Source organism: Microtus pennsylvanicus, chromosome 7 (genome assembly GCF_037038515.1).
Source record: "Microtus pennsylvanicus isolate mMicPen1 chromosome 7, mMicPen1.hap1, whole genome shotgun sequence".
Classification (NCBI taxonomy): domain Eukaryota; kingdom Metazoa; phylum Chordata; class Mammalia; order Rodentia; family Cricetidae; genus Microtus; species Microtus pennsylvanicus.
In genome coordinates this window covers 6,132,938-6,152,117 of record NC_134585.1, presented here as the reverse complement: position 1 = coordinate 6,152,117, position 19,180 = coordinate 6,132,938, and the positions used below count along the sequence as shown (strand labels likewise).

The 19,180-nt window shown below is 45.2% G+C and overlaps 1 protein-coding gene across 4 annotated transcripts in view; it reads right to left on the bottom strand.

Annotated features, from left to right (window-relative positions):
• Cmtr1 (cap methyltransferase 1) overlaps positions 1-19,180 on the bottom strand; it is an 80,292-nt gene that overhangs the window by 35,046 nt on the left and 26,066 nt on the right. Inside the window, exons 1-2 of one of the 4 annotated variants that reach the window (XM_075979748.1) lie at positions 12,192-12,368; positions 9,805-9,939 (exon numbers count right to left, since the gene is read on the bottom strand). The exons of 1 other annotated variant lie outside the window; for it this stretch is intronic. In XM_075979748.1, coding sequence (XP_075835863.1) covers positions 9,805-9,934 — 130 coding nt within the window. In that variant the 5' untranslated portion in view covers positions 9,935-9,939; positions 12,192-12,368. Of the gene's footprint in view, positions 1-9,804; positions 9,940-12,191; positions 12,369-17,129; positions 18,429-19,180 lie in introns of those variants that run through there. 2 more of the 4 variants (XM_075979745.1, XM_075979750.1) reach the window with 2 other exon arrangements.

Below are 19,180 nucleotides of genomic sequence, written 5' to 3'. Positions count from 1 at the left end.
GGGACAGGAGGATTCCTGGAGTTTATTAGTCAACTAGCAGCTATTCTAACTGAATCAATGAGCACTCTAGGTTCAGTGAGAGATTCAGTCTCAAAACAAGGAGGAAAGTAACCGAGGAAGAAATCACCCAGTCTAGCTTTCTGGCATGCGCACACACACACCAAGAGTTTCTTGCAAGGATCCAAGAACTAAGAACACTTGCTGTATGTGTTGAAACAGATCACCAAGACTGTCAAAAAAATAATAGAAGGTGGAGTTGAGGCCCATTCCACAAGAGGAATTCACATCTGGTGCTGTAAACCCAACCAAATTCCACAGCTGCGGCGGTCACAAGCCCTAGTGGGGAAGCTGCGGCTGGTCTGCTAAAGAAACAAGATGGCTTCTGAGTAACTGTTTATGCCCATAGAGCAACACTGCTGTCAGCTCCAGGCAAACGAGCTTCTCTCTGCAGTGAGTAGTGGTAATGGCAGAGGCCCAGAACTGGTCAAAGTGAAAATAAGTGACTCTTTAGCCATGGGGCTAGAGAGATGGCCCAGTAGTTAAGAGAATACACTGCTCTTCCAGAGAACCAGAATTAGGTTCCCAGCACCCACAAAGAGCAGCCCACGATTTCCTGTAACTCTAAGAGACCCAACACCTCCTTCTAGATTCAGAAGGAACCTGCACTCACATGCACATACCCACACAGAGAATCATTTTTTAATCTTTTAAAATAATTTAAATGTCCAACTAAAAATAGGAAAGCTCTGTCATTCTTCCAAGGTTCAGAGCATATCCTGAAAGAAGGGCAGAAAGGATGTGGAGTCAGGAGGGGAGAGGTGTGGAGCTCTCACTTCAGGCTGAGACGGTTGCTGTACTCCTGAACTACAGCAGTGATTTCCTGCACAAGACGGGGTCCATCAGCATCTGTCATAGGAGGTGGGTTGTTCATGGGCCCCTCCCTGAGGATGTATACACATGGGGGAGGGAGAGACACTTCTTCAGTGGTGTGGCCACTGGTAAGGTACCCACAACTCCTGTGAAGAAACCCTCACCCGTAAGCATGAAATCAATTCTAAGGAGACACACTGGGGGTGTCTTCTGTTTTTGTCACTGAGTCTCTCCATAAAAGTAGAAGGGGGCTGGCTAGTCGGGATCAGGCAAAGAGGGAAGAGCGTCATGGGGGTGAATGTGTGAATATGATCAAAACGCATTATATACATGTATGAAACTACCATAACAAAATTTATTATAAATACATGCTTTAAAAAAAGATAAGCACTTAAAGGGCACTGGAGAGAGGGCTCAGTGGTTAAGAACTCTTGCAGCTCTTGAAGCAGATCCAGACACCCACATGGCAGCTTACCCATCTCTAATTCCAGTTCCAGGAGATTTGGCACCCTCTTCTGACCACCATGTGCACCAGGCACAGATACGGTATATATACATATATGTAGGCAAAACTCATATACATAAAAACTTTTTTTTTTTCGGTTTTTCGAGACAGAATTTCTCTGTAGGTTTGTAGCCTATCCTGGAACTAGCTCTTGTAGACCAGACTAGCCTTGAACTCACAGAGATCCACCTGCCTCTGCCTCCCAAGTGCTGGGATTAAAGGCGTGCGCCACCACTGCCCGGCAAATCAAATCTTTTTAAAATTTAAATAATAATAACCACTGGGGTATATAACTCTATGTAGAGTGCTTAGCCAGCATACATGATGTCTACTCGGATAGAAAATATAATTATGCATTTTAATTTCTTGTACTTGCATTGTAATTGAGATTTGAAAGCTAAGATACATAAAAACAATGAAACCGATGACCCTGAAAGTGCCGATGCACACACACACAGGGACTGGGGCCTGGAAACAGAATGGAAAATGACAGTGTGGGACAAACCTGATCTAGTTTTCTACCACAAAGAGCAGAATGAAACAGCTCGGGTTTTGTTTCAAGATTTCTATCTTTAAATCATGTGTATGGGGGCTGGAGAGATGGCTCAGTGGTTAAGAGCATTGCCTGCTCTTCCAAAGGTCCTGAGTTCAATTTCTGGCAACCACATGGTGGCTCACAACCATCTGTAATGAGGTCTGGTGCCCTCTTCTGGCCTGCAGGCATACACGTAGAAAGAATATTGTATACATAATAAATAAATATTTAAATCATGTGTATGTGAGTGCATAGCACACGTGAGGACAGGTGTGCACGCGCATATGCACATGTGAGGACAGGTGTGCGCATATGCACATATGAGGACAGGTGTGTGCGCACATGTGAGGACAGGTGTGGGTGCATGTGCACATGTGAGGACAGGTGTGTGCATGCATGTGCACATGTAAGGACAGGTGTGTGCATGCATGTGCACGTGTGAGGACAGGTGTGTGCATGCATGTGCACGTGTGAGGACAGGTGTGTGTGCACATGTGCACATATGAGGACAGGTGTGTGCGCGCATGTGCACGTGAGGACAGGTGTGTGAGTGCATATGCACATGTGAGGACAGGTGTGTGCACGCATGTGAGGACAGGTGTGTGCGCGCATGTGCACGTGAGGACAGGTGTGTGTGCGCATGTGCACATGTGAGGACAGACAGGTGCTCTCAGAGTCCAGAAGAGGTGTCAGATTCCAAGGAACAACAGGCATAGGCCTTTGTGAGCCATCTGACAGGTATAGGGCACTCAACAATCTCTGCAGTCCTTTTCTTACGCTTTTTTTTTTTTTCGAGACAGGGTTTCTCTGTAGGTTTGTAGCCTATCATGGAACAAGCTCTTGTAGACCAAACTGGCCTTGAACTCACAGAGATCCACCTGCCTCTGCCTCCCAAGTGCTGGGATTAAAGACTTGTGCCACCACCACCCGGCTAAATTAAATTATTTGTTGTGTGATGATGGTTTTAGTGGGGGTTGTATGGTGGCATGCTGGTGGGAACGCAAGCTGGTACAACCCCTTTGGATGTCAGTGTGACAATTGCTCAGAAATTAGGAAACAACCTTCCTCAAGACCCTATAATACCACTTTTTGGGTATATATCCAAAGGATGCTCAATTGTGCCACAAGGACATGTGCTCAACTATCTTCACAGCAGCTTTGTTTGTCATAGCCAGAACCTGGAGACAACCTAAATGCCCCTCGACTCAAGAATGGATAAAGAAAATGTGGTACATTTACACAATGGAGTACTACACAGCAGAAAAAAATAACGAGACAACTTGAATTTCACAGGAAAATGGATGGAGCTAGAAAATATTATTTTGAGTGAGGTAACCCAGATACAGAAAGACAATTATCACATGTACTCACTCATAGGTGGTTTTTAAACATAAAGCAAAGAAAGCCAGCCTACGAACCACATGTATATAAAATAATAATAAAGATTAAACTTTTATTTTTTGGTTTTTCAAGACAGAGTTTCTCTGTGTAACAGCTCTAGCTGTTCTGGAACTTGCTTTGTAGACCAGGATGGGGCCTCTAACTCACTGAGATCCGCCTGCCTCTGCCTCTAATGATTAAAGCGTGCACCATACCACCTAGCCTAATAAAGATCAAAAAGATAAAAAGTAGTTAAAAAAAACCCAAATGCTAGAAATGAATGAAAACTAAGAGCTGGTGACAAAGCAGCAAGTGGCAACTTGGAGGGGGAGGGTTCCACTTTCAAAAGAACCCTCAGGGCTAGAGAGATGGCTCAGAGGTTAAGAGCATTGCCTACTCTTCCAAAGGTCCTGAGTTCAGTTCCCAGAGAGCTTAGACAACAATGAGGACACGAACAGAGACTTACATAGATCTAATCTACATGGGAAGTAGAAAGTAGAAAAAGACAAGATCTCATGAGTAAATTGGAAGCACGGGGACCTTGGGAAAGGGTTGAAGGGGAGGGGAGAGGCATTGAGGGGAGCAGAGAAAAATGAAGAGCTCAAAAAATCTCAATTAAAAAAAGAAAAAGAAGCCGGGCGGTGGTGGCGCACGCCTTTAATCCCAGCACTCGGGAGGCAGAGGCAGGCGGATCTCTGTGAGTTCGAGACCAGCCTGGTCTACAAGAGCTAGTTCCAGGACAGGCTCCAAAACCACAGAGAAACCCTGTCTCGAAAAACCAAAAAAAAAAAAAAAAGAAAAAAAAGAAAAAGAAAAAAGTTGGGCAGTGATGGCAAATGCCTCTAATTACAGCACTTGGGAAGCAGAGGCAGGCGGATCTCTGTGAGTTTGAGGCCAGCCTGGTCTACAATGTGAGTTCCAGGAAAGTCAGGGCTGTTACAAAGAGAAACCTTGTCTTGAAAAAGAACACAAAACAAAACAAACAAAAAACAACAACAAAAGGCCCATTACTTATCTAGGTCAGACAACTCCTTTGGTTCAGAACCTGTTCTTGATAGGTCCAATACTAAGTAAAATAGGACACTTTCCATGAAAAAAATAACTGTCAGAGAACTTTGAAATTTAACAGATAAATGTGCATTTTTAAAGAATAAAACATTCTGAAAAAAAAAAAACAGCATTCGAAATATACTCAAAGTGGTGTTTTCTAAACCAGAAGGAATTTTAGTTTAAGAGCATGAAATCTGTCCCTTCCTATTAAGATGGCTGCCCAATTTTCTTAATAAGTATCTCACTTATATCCATCATTGCAGCACACGTCACAGTGGCAGAGAGTGCTACTCAAAAGGAAAGGACAGAACATTAACAATAAGTAACCATGGAAACGGAGAGGTGAGGCAGTATTTATTTTCTGTTTTGTACTTTGCTGCGAAAACTGGGGGCGGGAGGGACACACACCATGCCGCTATAAAGAATCACCATTCCAAGCTCTGAGAAGAGATTGGTTTCTTTCCAGAGAAACCGGCAGCAGCTCTGAGAGGCAAGGCCTCCTGACGGCTCAAGACGCTTCCCAGGCTGCAATCTGTCATCTCCCATGTGGAGAAGAGAGAGCTCTGCAGCAGAGCCCACACACTAAGGAATGGTGCTCCAAAGTGCAGATTCTCTTTCTAAGGTGCCTCCATTCCTTTAACCAGAACTGCTCAGTAGTAAAAGGCAGGGCAGAGAATGTGCCCTGATGGCTCTTCTGGGAAATCTGTTGATTCAGGCTTAGTTAGCTGCAGTGCTGTGGCAGTCTTGTTCCTTTTACTAGCCTTGTAGACATGCACAGGCCTACCCTGAGAGCATCTTTTGAAAGGGGGTTGTGCGTGCTCCAGCTCTAAGGAGCCAGGAGGATCCTTCAGTATCCAGTAATGAGAGTGGTGTGGCACATATCCCACAGCCAGATGTTCAGGTTCTCACCACCTTTAGAACAGTAAGACGAGTATGCCAAGGTTAAAAATGAAAGTGATAACCCAAGAGAGGCAGCTCCAACCAATCCTAGCCAAGGTGAGAAGCACACAAATACAGAATAAAATATGAATTTTAATGAGCACCTAACAAGTACTAGGGAATACACTCATTCTTGCTTAAAGATACCATTTCTCCTTCATGCCAAACAAATAGTAACTCATTAGAGCAATTTAAACAGACACAGATAAAGAGAGTTTTTTATTTAAGGCCATGAATCTGGACTGACAGGAAAGCAATCGTGTTTCAGGGCAAAAGCCTATTGAGGGAAGAATTAAACCTGGTGGAGGGAAAGCTGCTTTTAATGTGCTGCTGGTTGGTTTGCCACTTCCAAACCAACCAGCTACAAGAGGATCCTGAGCCCACACATATGCACACTGTTAAAAAAAAAAAAAAAGACATTTTCCTGGGATCTAGACCAATTTTCCTGTTAGAAACAGCTAAAAAGAACAAGATGCTGCCAAGTACCTCTCTTACTGCAAGAAGGTTATCTGACTGAACTTCTAAGAGTTTATTTACACTTGAAAATGCTTTCAAACTCCTCTAGAACACCTGGAAGAGACTGATGCCAAGATGCCCATGATAATATCCCTTTCTTCTTTTCCTCAGCTAAATGTCAAGCTGTTGAGTTGGCAATGATCTACCTGAAAAAAATGTCAAACAAACTGATTAAGTAGATCTGCTAATGAATCATCACATTGATCCAGCAAAGGAAAAAAAACACTAGGTCCAGACAGGAATAGTCAGTACTATTTTTCCATTTTCTGATTGTCCCCAAAGGGGATTTCTCAAATCTAGCTGAACTGTTCAAGAGTAGATGGAAACATCCCTGCTGTAACTCAACAGCCTGAAGAGGAGAGCCTCACATGCAACTCAGGAAACAGCAAGCTTGGCAGAGCACTGTCCCAGAGACGCCTAAGAGGAGCTGATACAGAACATAGTCCGAAAGACCGAGGAGAAGAGGGATGGGCAAAGGAAAGACGCCAGGAGTTTCATATTCTTAGAAAGATGACACCATGACCTTTTCTCAGTCCTCTCTAGAAACTATGGACTAAGTAGTTTGCTCCATTGCCAGGCATGCAAGAGAGCAGGAACCACGGAACAGTCAGGCTGATCTTGTCCTGTCACTGTGTCACTGGGAGGCTGCTCTCTCCTTACAGTAAACTAACCTGGAAATATGTAGCTATGTTGGTTTGCCTCTGCCTTTTGCCTTGTTTTCTACAACTGACATGTGGTCTACTGTCAGACACACATGAAGCTGGCCAGTCCCAATCTCCACTCTCTACACACGGCAGCAATAGTCAGTCCTGAGTCATGAAGCTACTTCCAGAAAAGGTTAAAGCTATTTTGTAGAATTAAGGGCATATGCCAGGCCAGTAATTGTTATATGATTTTTTTTTAACTCTTTTGGGTTCCCTTTGGCGGGGGGCCTGCCACCCAGTTCCCAAATAAATCTCACATGAAGGCTTATTCACATGAATGCCTGGCCTTGTTTCTTGCTAGCTTTTTTTTTTGGGGGGGGGGGTTCGAGACAGGGTTTCTCTGTAGCTTTGGAGCTTGTCCTAGAACTAGCTCTTGTAGTCCAGGCTGGCCTCGAACTCACAGAGATCTGCCCACCTCTGCCTCTTGAGTGCTGGGATTAAAGGTATGCGTCACCACCGCTTGGCTTGCTAGCTTTTCTTAAATTAACCCATCTACCTTTTCCCTCTGGTATTCTGTATACCTTACTTTCTTTCTTACTCAGTGGCTGCCTGGGAGACTGGGTGGCTGGCCCCTGATGTCCTCCTCGTTCTCTCTCCCACCAGATTTCTCCTTCTATATTTATTCTCTCTGCCTGCCAGCCCAGCCTATCCTTGCTATTGGCCGTTCATCTCTTTATTAGACCATCAGGTGTGGTAGACAAGCACAGTAACACAGCTTCACAGAGTTAAACAAATGCTATGTAAATAAAGTCATACACCTGAGAATAATATTCCCCAACAGGTAATCACACTTCACAAACACATTTTTAAAAGTTTAAAATGTCTGGGCTGGAGAGATGGTTAAGACACTCTTTCAGGTCCTGAGTTCAATTCCCAGAAACCACATGGTGGCTCACAACCATCTATAATAAGATCTGGTGCCCTCTTCTGGGGTGCAAGCATACATGCAGGCAAAAAACTGTATACATAAAAAATAAATCTTTAAAAAAAAAAGTTTAAAATGTCAATCATAGGCCAGACAGTGGTAGCACAGGCCATTTATCCAGCACTCAGGGGGGAGCAGAGGCAGGCAAATCTCTGTGAGTTAGAGGTCAGCCTGGCTACAGAGCAAGTTCCAGGACAGGCTCCAACAGATTTCCACAGAGAGAAACCCCATCTCAAAAAAACAAAAAACCCAAAACTGTCAATCAGACTAGTTTCCTCAACGTTATATACTCACCGTCCTCACCAGGGAGCTGTCCTCTCACTTTTCCAAAGACATCCAAAGATCCACTGAGCACTAGACACTTACGACCCAAGCATACGCTCCCTTGTCCCTCATAGACCGCTTCATACCCAAGGGGACCTATAGATGTTCTTGTTTCTTTCCATTTACTGACCCTGGTCACATATAGACTTCCTCTTCTATCCTGAAATCACTCAAGACTTTTTTGTTTTGTTTTTCAAAACAGGGTTTCTGTATAGCCCTGGCTGTCCTGGAACTCGCTCTGCAGATCAGGCTGCCCTCACAATCAGAGATCCATTTGCCTCTGCCTGTTACCACTGCCCGCTCGGCTACCCCTTACGCCTTTTTACAATTGTTTTGTGGACAGGTCCCACAACATTGCTCAGGCTGGTCTCAATCTCTTCACCTCAAATGATCTCTCTGGTGTCAACACCCCAGACAAACAGGAACCAGGCATATGTGACCATGTGCAACGCTACTGAGTTTTTGAAGGCAGCCCTACCTGTATGCAAGGTCATGAGAGTCTCTGACCAGACTATATCACACCTGCGTCAAAGATACATTAGTCTCAGAGCTGGAGAAGTGGCTCAGCGGTTAAGAGCACTGACAGCTCTTCAAGAGGACCTGGGTTCAATTCCCGGCACCCATATGGCAGCTCACAACTGTAACTCCAGTTCCAATGGATCAGACACCTTCACACTAATGCATATAAAATAAAGTTAGATATAAAAAAAGGGAAAAAAGATACATTAGGCTCACCACCTACCAAGTTTTTCTCTGGGCAATTTTACTGGTACAGGGAATATGTAACTGTCCTTCTGTGAGCCTACACTAGTAAATAAACCAACACCCACAAAGGAAGCATCACACCCTTTTAGTCACCAATCTGTTACAAAGTTTCATTCCAGTTTACCAGTGATCACACAAAGCAAGCAAAAAGCAAGCCTGCTAGTGTACTAGGTTGGATATAGTGTGTTCCTTCAAAATTCCTGTCACATACAAACTGAGAAGTAATTTTATTTGGAAATAGGGTCTTTGCAGATATAATCATGTTAAAATAAAGTAACTCTAAAGTGGCATAAGTCCTAACCCAACGCCTGCCATCCTCCTAGTAGGGAAATGTAGACACAGACACAGGAAGCAGAGGCAGAAACTGGAGACACAACTACCACTAGAGCCATATGCTACCAAGGACTGCCAGTGAGCCACCAGACGTTACAGAAGTAAGGAGGGTAAGTGTTTCCCAAGAGCCATCACAGGGAGCATGCAGCCCTACTGAGAATCTGGTTGAGACTGCTACTCTCCAGAAGTGAGAGGACGAAGTTCTGTTGTAAGCAGTACAGTACTCAGAAATGAATGGAAGCATAGTACCACACACATTTAATCCCAGCACTTAGAGGCAGAAACAGGAGGATCTCTGTGAGTTTAAGGCCAGTCTTGTCTACATAATGAGTTCCAGGACAATCAGAAAATTATCTCAAAAAATAACAATAAGTAAATGAAAGAGGAAAAACGAAAAATAAATGAATAGAGCTATCTAATAGAGGATGTCTAACTGCCTGACTATGAAATGAATTCAGGCACTGTGCATGTTCACAATGTTAACCTGCAGGCAAAGCAAAGTTTCTTTATGCTGAATATAAACAGCAATCAGAGTGTTGCTCCACCACAGCTGGGCATTTCTAATTCCAGCTGCAGGAACTGAGAAGACTGTATGCAAGAACCAGAGTCAGACAGGCAGCTGCACCCCACATCTATGCCCCAAAATTATTTATAGCTATTAAAACCACGGCACTCAAAGTTACCACTTCTTCTACCTGACTTAAAGCAGTGAGGATGTCACCTGTTGAAGGACCAGTAACAGAATTAAGGCACTTCTGGACACGACCATACATCCCTTTTTTAAATTTAAAACAAGTTTCCCTGCTCTTAGTAGGAGAATAATAGCAGAATAGAAGTCTATTTCTGTCAAATTTCTAATTTTGCCCAAGAGGCAGTAAACTATAGTCTGCTCAATTCAAGCACTAAGGCTTCAAACCACCAGATGGCCAGTGGCCTCAGATCACATAGCCCAGCATACCTTTTGCTGCATGATTGACAGAGGAGAGAGGTTCATCATCAGATGTAGAGCTAAGGTGCCGGGCAAATTCTCCAATTCGCTTCTGTTTCTTGAGGGGGGCAGTACATTCTGGATCAGTTCTCCTCTTCATTGTTACTACAACCACAAATTCCATCAGTCAGCTCTTGGGTTGGAACTACAGGGAATTAAGTAAGGATCCCCAAGTGTCAACAGCCATCAGCTAGGTGCATATCTTAGGGCCTCTTCCTCCAGGTAAGGTCTAGGAAAGGATGGCCAACCTCTGGGTTTCAGGAACATTGGTCATTTTTACCAGGAAACAAGGTGATCTCAGACTTGAAAACCCAGGGACCACTGGTGTCAGATACCAAAAAGTTAGATGAATTCAACAAGGGAGGAAAAAAGGCCTTTGAGTACTTGTTACTCTGTTCTTTTAAGGCAATAGTGGCTATTCATGCCAGTGTGCACTGGAAACAAACTACAGAACCTACTAAATAACAGCCACCAGTATTTGCAAGTACCACCATACAATGATTTTTTTCAATCATTTTTGCCAGAAAAACTAAGATATTAGAAAATGTGACAAAAATGCTGGAATTTAGTTTATTTCATGTCTGGAATATGAAAGTGCTAGTGTAAGGCATGGATGCATCAGCTGGTTAGACCACAAGTGGAAAACCCTGGGACAACAGGTAGCTAGCTGTCAGAGTCCTGGAATACAAAGACTCTAATTTTTTCCTTTTTAAAAATTTTGATATTTTGACATTAATTTTAAGACTAGGACTACATCTCCCATGATAAAAAGCAGAGTGCTGGGTGTGGCTAGTGTATGCCTGTGTCTCAGCACTCAAACTCAGAGTCTGAGTCTGAGAGAACTTGCAGCAAAACACCAAGGACGTGAGGATGTACCTCAGAGAGAGAGCCCTGCCCTGCATGTGCAAGGCTGTGGATTTCAGTCCAGCAATGCAAGGGTGAAAATAAAAGAACATGAAGCTGCAAGCAGTCAGTGCCATGATGGCCATGAGCAGGTGTAAGCGAGAAGAAAGCACAAAGTTTAAAATAAAAACAAACTGCTGAGGAGCTGGAGGCGTGGCTCAACAGGTCCGAGTGTGTACAGGTCCTGAATTCAGTTCCCCACCCTCACTCTGGACAGCTCACAAATGCTAGTCAAACTCTAGCTCCAGGGAAGCAGACTCCTCTGACCTCTTCAGGCAAGCACACACGCTCGCACACGCCCACAACTTAAAATAGTAAAACTATTTTTTACAAAAATGGATGGAATGAAATGATCACGAGATCCTCAGGAGTGTATCCACAAACAGGGCTCAGAGAGGAGAAAAAGACAAAGTCAGAGGTAAATTGACATCTTGGGGGAAAAGGCGTCTGCGGCGTGTCGTCAGACACACGGTTGTTTGAAGAGCGAATTTTCACCGTAAACTGACTACTCAGTAAAACCATACAAAAGTCAGACCAAGTCCAACTTATTTCAAAACATTTGCTGGGGGGCATAAAAAAAAAAGGAATGGGTTTCTAGCAACAGCAGCCGAAGCAAGAAAGTCATGAAACTGGAGGATTAGTGATCCTCCCCGCCACCCCAAACCTAGCAAAACACTGGATCCCCGTTTCCGTGCCCAAGGACGAACCGGTGGACCCAACAGACAGTCATCCCTATCCCGGGAGGCAACTTCTTAAGTGACCCAGGCAGCGCCTATCAGAGGGAAGCAGGAAGACCAGGAGACTCAACAAACAGAAAGCAAGGCCTCCGGGAGCCGCGTTTCACTTGGCATCTTAGGCCGCCAGAAAGGGCCCACAGGGAAGCCTTCGGGGAGCTCGGCAGAGCCTTCCTCGGGCCACAGCACGCAAAAGTGGGGAGCCTGGGCGCGCGGAGAGCTCGGTGTGGAAGGCAAGGCGGCAGATACGAACGTCTCCTCCACCACAGCGCCTTCGAGTGGGGACCTCGCGGGGCAACCAATCCAACCTCTCCTTCTCCCCGCCAGGGGAAGGCCACGGGGCTAGCGAGCCACCCACAAAGGCAGGCGCGCTCGGACAGGGCACTTTTGGGTGCACGGCACCGAGGCCTGCTTCCTCCCCTCCGCGGGGTTCAGACGCCCTCTGAGCCTCCGCGCCCGGGGTCGGGCGTCGCACCGGGGCGGGAAGGGAACGCGGGGGGGGGGGGGGGGGGCGAGCTTCTCGTTTGGGAACGTCAGGTGTGAGACTGTGTGCGCGGCGAGCAGCAGCAGCGGCAGCCCGGGCTCAGAGGTTGCTGGCGAGAAGGGGGCAGGAGCGGAGAGAAGCTACTAGAAGGCGGGCATAGTCGCCGCCACAAGGGAAGGATGCTGCGCCCGCGCGCCCGCCCACTCGCTCCCCCCGGGCCGCGCGCCGGCACTCACGCTGAGGGGATGGGGCGAGCTGCCGGCGAGCGGAGACGAGGGGTCAGGCCGCCACTATCGCCGCCGAGCCTGGCCCTGCAACCTCCTCCTCCTCCCTCACTTTCGTTTCCTCACCCGGGGCCAGCTGCGCCGTCGCGCTAAGAACCCGCCCTGCGGGCGGCGCCGCTTGATAACGTCACGAGCCCGTCAGCCCCGCCCCCGCCGGCTTCAGACTTGGGCCCTGGGAAAAGCCCGAGTCAGGCGGCGCTGAGCGCACGAGGCGCCTGCGCGGAAGGGTGGCCTTGCATAAGAAACTCTCTAGGGAAGAGAAATCAATCCTTCACCTCAGTTTACTTCATTTTGTTGGGTACTTGAAGAGATAAACTCCCGAGATGCCTGAATAAATCATGTGACGTTTTACCTTTTTTTTTTTTTTTTTTTACCGCTAGCTGGGCTATCCCAAACGAGTAGCGAGAAGCCACCTCGACCTCAAGTTTGTCCGAAATTTTAAAGACAAGGACCGCAATCGTGACGTATACAGAAAAACAGCTCTGGTCACCTGTAACAAGTAAGCACTGGTTACAGAAGTAGACAGGCCAGCACCTTTAACTCCAGAACTGGGAAGTAGAAGCAGGCGAATCTCTAGGAGTTGGGACCCAGCCTGGTCTACTAAGCTAGTTTCAGGACAGCAAGTACATAGTGGGGGCTGGAGAGATGGCTCAGAGGTTAAGAGCATTGCCTGCTCTTCCTAAAGGTCCTGAGTTCAATTCCCAGCAACCACATGGTGGCTCACAACCATCTGTAATGGGGTCTGGTGCCCTCTTCTGGCCTGCAGGCATACACACAGACAGAATATTGTATACATAATAAATAAATATTAAAAAAAATAAGTACATAGTGAGGCCAATCCTATCTCATTATGTACCCAGAAGAAAGTATTCTTAGGAATGGCTTCACCAGATAACATATAGTTCAGTAGTTCACTACAGACTCATCTTCATTATATAGATTAAGAACAAAGACAAGTCGGAAACTGGCCGAGGTCTTAGGCCACGGTTCTCATTACACAGGACCCACTTAGAAAGGACAGCGAACTAGGAGTAGCTCAGTGCCGAGAGTGTTTGCCTGGTACACACAGGTCCTAGGTTCAGTTCCCAATAACTCAGCCAGAAGAAGGAATGTCATCTGTCATCTGACCACTTGGACAGAGAGAGACTCATTTCTAATCCCCTCCTTCCCATTTTCAGACTACTAGGTTCGTCTCAAATTCCATGAATTCAAACGTCACCGTATGTTCTTCCAGAATGCTGCTTTTTTTTGTAAAGGATTTTTTCCTTTTTTCTTTTATTGATTTTTGTTGTGCTCTACTTTCTTCTCCTCTCCCCTCCCCTTCAACCATCTCCCAAAGTCCCTTGGGGAAGGGACTGGAGTTTGAAACACACAGGCAGCCAAGAATGCTCCTTTATTGTGTTCAGATCTCCTTGACTAATGGCAAAGTCTTAACTCTCAGCTGCAAGCCCACCAGAAACCACTCCTCTGCCATCAGGAACTCCTGAGGGTCTCGTGCTCAGAGCAGCTGCAAAACAAGTTGTTTGCTCAGAGCAGCTGCACGCATAAGAAAACAAGTTGTTTACTCCAGCAGGCAGGGGTCAGAGGAAACTCAGGGTCTGGGAATTCACAGTCCCCAACAAATTGTGATGTTTGTGTCCAGTCAAGTTGTTTCTAGTACATTCTCCTTGAAACTAAAGTGGGTTTTTGCTGTTGTTGTTATTGGGGTTTTTTTTTTTTTGCATTATTATGTGATCCTATCGCAACCCATCAGTGATTAAAACCTGATGTCCCACTGCTATTAAGGTGACACTAACATTCTCTGGGTGGCCCGAAAGCCCCTCAGCCTTGTTCTACTAGGTCCTGTCATTGCCCTAGTCCTGTCTTTCTCAAATACAGTGTATCTCTAAGGGTTCCTCTCTCTGTCTTTCTCTCAGTGCTAATGTCCACTAACCCCTTGGATCTGGGCGTAGCCCTCTCCTCTCTGGAGCCCTTTCCTGACATCACAGAGTCATTAGCACCACCTTCACCTAGAAAAGCTAGCAGGCACTCCATCCTCCATCCACCATGTGGATCTCAAAAGACTCAAGCCATTAGGCTCGACAGCAAGGCCAGTCCCTCAGAGCCATCACACAGATCCTGGAAAACCTCAGAATGAACAGTCACGATCAGCAGAGAAACAAAAGATAGAAAAGTAAGTGGGTCGAGAAATGAATCATTGGAAAGCATAGCAGCTGCTGTGTGTGGTGCTGCACGCCTTTAATCCCAGCGTTTGGGAGGCAGAGGCAGCTGCTGTGTGTGGTGGTGCACGCCTTTAATCCCAGCTTTGGGAGGCAGAGGCAAGCAGATCTAAATTCTAGTCCAGCCTGATTTACAGAGTGAGTTCCTGGCCAATCAGTGAGAAGCTATCTCAAAAACAGAAGAAAAAGAGAGAAAGGAAACAATAAAGACTGTTCCACAAGATGGGCTCACCACTCCAGGTGGTGGTGGCGCACACCTCTAATACCAGCTTTAGGGAGGCAGAGGCAACCAGAGCTCTGTGAGCTTGAGGCCAGCCTGGACTGTTACATAGAGAAACCCTGTCGAAGATAGATGGATAGATAGATAGATAGATAGATAGATAGATAGATAGATAGATAGATAGATAGATAGATAGATAGATAGATAGGCATTCCAGGCTGAAGAGGGGTCTGGAAGCTTCCACTAACAGCAGAAACAGCTGTGTCAGTCACCTGAAAATGGAGAAACTACACACAAAATTTTTCGGTTGGCGATTATCCAAATTCACTTTACACAGGCTTGTTTCAAAGCCGCCAGCTGTGATTGGCTGAGGATTCAGCTGCTCTGACTTGCTGAGATCAGTTCCTAGGTTGCTATGGCAGGTTTCCTTATATTTCTGTATGCAACAAGATTGGTTACAATTAACTATGCCTGGAGCCACACATAGGCCAAATTGAGGCCAGATTGAGTTCAGAGCCACCCTGGTCTACAGAATGGAAGTCTGGCTAAAAATATGGGAGGAGTGGCACAGACCTTTAATCCCAGCAGCTGGGAAGCGAAGGCAGAAGGATCTTTGTGAATTCAAGTCCAGTCTGGTCTATATATTGAGTTCAAGGTCAGCCAGAGTTACATTGTGAGACCCTGTAAATAATAATAACAATAATAAACCATACTTACCCCAGCTAGGTAAACATACAGTGAATCATTTTTCCTATTTTCAAGTTCTTAAAAATATACATAATGGTTGAAAGCAAATGTAACATTGTCTGGAGGGGTTTTCAATGTCTGCAAATGTAATACTCAGGAAGATTCTAAGAGGAAGGGAAAGGAAGAGGAGGTAAGCTCTCTACATTCCAGCAGACCAGGACAAATACTGGCTTTAAATTCGGGGGGAAAGTCAATATATCACAATGCCCAAGTTTTTTAGTTTTCTTAAAAATATTTATTTATTATATATACAGTGTCTTGCCTGCATGGCAGAAGAGAACACCAGATCTCATTATAGATGGTTGTGAATCACCATGTGGTTGCTGGGAATTGAACTCAGGACCGCTGAAAGAACAGCCAGCGCTCTTAACCTCTAAGCCATCTCTCCAGCCTGTTTGTTTTTTTTTTTTTTAAATTTATTTTCAAAACAAATTCTTAGTCATCCTGAGCACACCCCGTAATCCTCACACTTGGTGCCACCCACAGTGGGCTGGGTCTTCCCACGTCAATGAACAGTCAAGACAATCCCTCATTGCCGTGCCCACGAGACAATCTGACAGTCCCTCATGGAGACCTCATTCTAGGTTGTGCCAAGTTGACAACCGGAACCAAGCATCACAAACAGCTTCGTTGGTGACCACAACAAACATATAAAGAAGTAACACCAACTTGACAAATCGCTCCCAGAGAATGATTTTTAAAAGGAACACGTTCCAGAATGTTCCACAAAGCCAGCATTACCCTGCTACCAAAACCAGATTCAAACAGCAGAAGAAATTGCAGAGCAACGTCCTGCATGGATATAGAAAGAATAATGCTAAACAGAATACCAGCAAATCGAACCCAGCAAGCTCACGAATACAGTGTTCGTTGAGGAACATGTGCATGCACACACACACAAAAGAGCTGGCACATGCATGCTCCTAGCTTTGTTCACGTCACTCCAGAGGTGTAAGGCGGTGTAAGAGAAGCCAGCTTGTATGGTTCCATTCACAGAAAGCTCACAAGCCGTGGGAAAGACTCTGCTGTTGATGCCAGGGCAGTGGCTGACTCTGAGCCAGAGAAAATTACGAACTAGGCATGTGAGGGGACCTTCTGGGAACTGGAAACATTGTATGCATTGACAGGGTGACGCCACAAGCACATTCACAATCAGAACTTACTGAGCTCTGAAAACCTGCGACTCCACTTCTGTAAACTTGACCTCCGTGAAGCAAACTTAACGTGTATGTGCTCAAAAGCAGTGAGCAGATGCTGCTGGGACCAGAGAGGTGGCTGAGGCTGGCAACCCTGGGTTCCATCCCCAGAACCAAGAAGATGGAAGGACAGAACCGACTTATCCAAGTTGACCTCTGGCCTTCACATGTGAACCATGTGGATGTATGTGCACGCGCATGTATGTATGTATATATGACATTTTTAAAAATTTAAGATAAAAGAGGCTGCTACTTGACTTAAATAAGAAATTTTAATTGGCGCCGGGCAGTGGTGGTGCACGCCTTTAATCCCAGTATTTGGGAGGCAGAGGCGGGAGGATCTCTGTGAGTTTGAGGCCAGTCTGGGTTACAAAAGCTAGTTCCAGGACAGGATCCAAACCTACAGAGAAACCCTGTCTCAAAAAATAAAAAAACAAAAAAAAAGAAGAAATTTTAATTGTAAGATTACTTTTGACATGCATGTTTAATAGATTTTCTTTTCTAATTTAAGATTTTTTTGAGTGTTTTGACTGCACATGTCTGTGGACCTTGTGCTTGTGTGGTATCCATGCAGGCCATAAAAGTGCATTGGATCTGGGAGAGCAACCACTACTCTTAACCCCTGAGCCATTTCTCCAGCCTCTATATTTAACTTGTTTTTCAAGACAGGGTTTCTGTGTGGCCCTGTCTGTCCTGAAACTCGCTCTGTAGACCAGGCTGGCCTGGAACTCAGAGATCCGCCTGTCTGTGCCTACTGAGTGCTGGATTAGAGGTTTATACCATCACTGCCCAGCAACATAATTAAAGAAACATTTTCTTTCTATCTGTATGAGTGTCTGGGTCTGTGCACATGGAGTGTGGGTGTTCACGAAGGCCAGAGGGGTGTCAGCTACAGGCGGAGCTAGAGCTGGAGTCACAGGTGGTTGTGAACAGCCTAGTATGGGGTGCAGAGGTCGGGATTCAAGTACTCGTAACTACTGGGCCATCTCTCTAACCCCAACATTTACTTTTTTATTTACTTCAGTAGTCATACATGGGGACACTTCATTGGTAAACACAAAAATAACATTGCACAAGCAGAATTAAAACCTCTAGGTTTTAATAATAATCCTCTCTCCAGAAATACAATAATTCTCCAGGATCTTTGCAGGCCAGTAGTCTTTCTCTTCTCTGAAGATTAAGCATTCACCGTCAGTTAAGTCAATATCTTTAAGGGCTTTGAATCCCTTTATGTAAGAAAAAGCGGATTGCATAACTATGATTTTTAACTTAGAAGCCATGGGGTGGACACAGCTTTGAAAGACTTCTGAGGTGTTCCAGACTTTTCAAAGAAAATGCCAGAATTGTACATTAAAAAGGCATATCCTTCAGCTCCTTCCTTATCGACCACTTGGCCAGAAATGTTTTAATATTTTTCAGTAGCATCCATAATCTTGACTTCACAGCATTGAATTGAAAGGTTAGACTCAGTCTTGTGGCTTCTCTTCTTCCAGAGAAGCCAACACAGCAATAAAATTCCTTTTCTAATAACGTCCGTGGAGTGAATTTTCTTTTTCTTTCATTCTTTTTTATTTCAGTTAAAGATTTCTGCCTTTAACTCAAAAAAGTGCTTCTAGACATATTTTCATGGCGGGCTGCAGACTTCTGCACGGTACAAAAGCAATTCATGTTTTCTTCCAGCATCTCTTCAAAATCTGTTTAAATGTGTTTGCTTGACTCGGAGACCTGCTCCGCTGATGGCATTTAAGGCTGTTGACAGAACTTCTTTTATGGGCTTGTTAGAAAAACCTTTGTTGTTGGTGTACATCTGTGAAAAAATATTATATATAGTGTATGTTATATATATATTTATATATATTATGATGTGAAAGTGGCTCTCCTCATTAAAATAGCCCAGCTAGACACATTGCCAGGCACGGCAGCGGTCCCTTCTGTGCAGGGTGGCAAGGGTTTCTTTCCAAAATTTATTTGGCAGGAAATAAAAATTCTTTTTACTATTTCCAAACTGTTCAAAGCCTTTGTAGTTTACAAAAGGATGCACAAAATAGGGATCCTTTGATGGCTTCAGTGTGCACACAAGAAAGGAGAGAGCTGATGCGTGAAGAGATGTCTGTCAGGACGACAGCTTACTGAGATACCCTTTCAAGCTTTCAGCTTTGCTGGTATCAAAACTTTAATTAAATTAATTTACATATACATACAAACACACACACATAAACACTACTGGCTTCCCAACTGTCTTTCGGTTTTTTAGGACAGGGTTTCTCTGTATCGCTCTGACTGTCCTGGAACACGCTTTGCAGACCAGGCTGGCCTCGAACTCAGACATCTGCCTGCCTTTGCTGGGTAGTGATAGCCAGATGCTAGCTCTGGTTGTGAGGTGGGTGCAGGATGGCCTGCAGGCCTCATTTGCCCAAATCCTGAGAAATGTGAACCAAACATTCTACATTGTAAGTTAACGCCACAAAAAGCCTGAGGGAGAGCAAGCCCCAGTGATTTGCTGCTGACCTCCGGACCCGTGCTCGGACGTCAGCCTGTCAATTTACCATGACCGTGTGC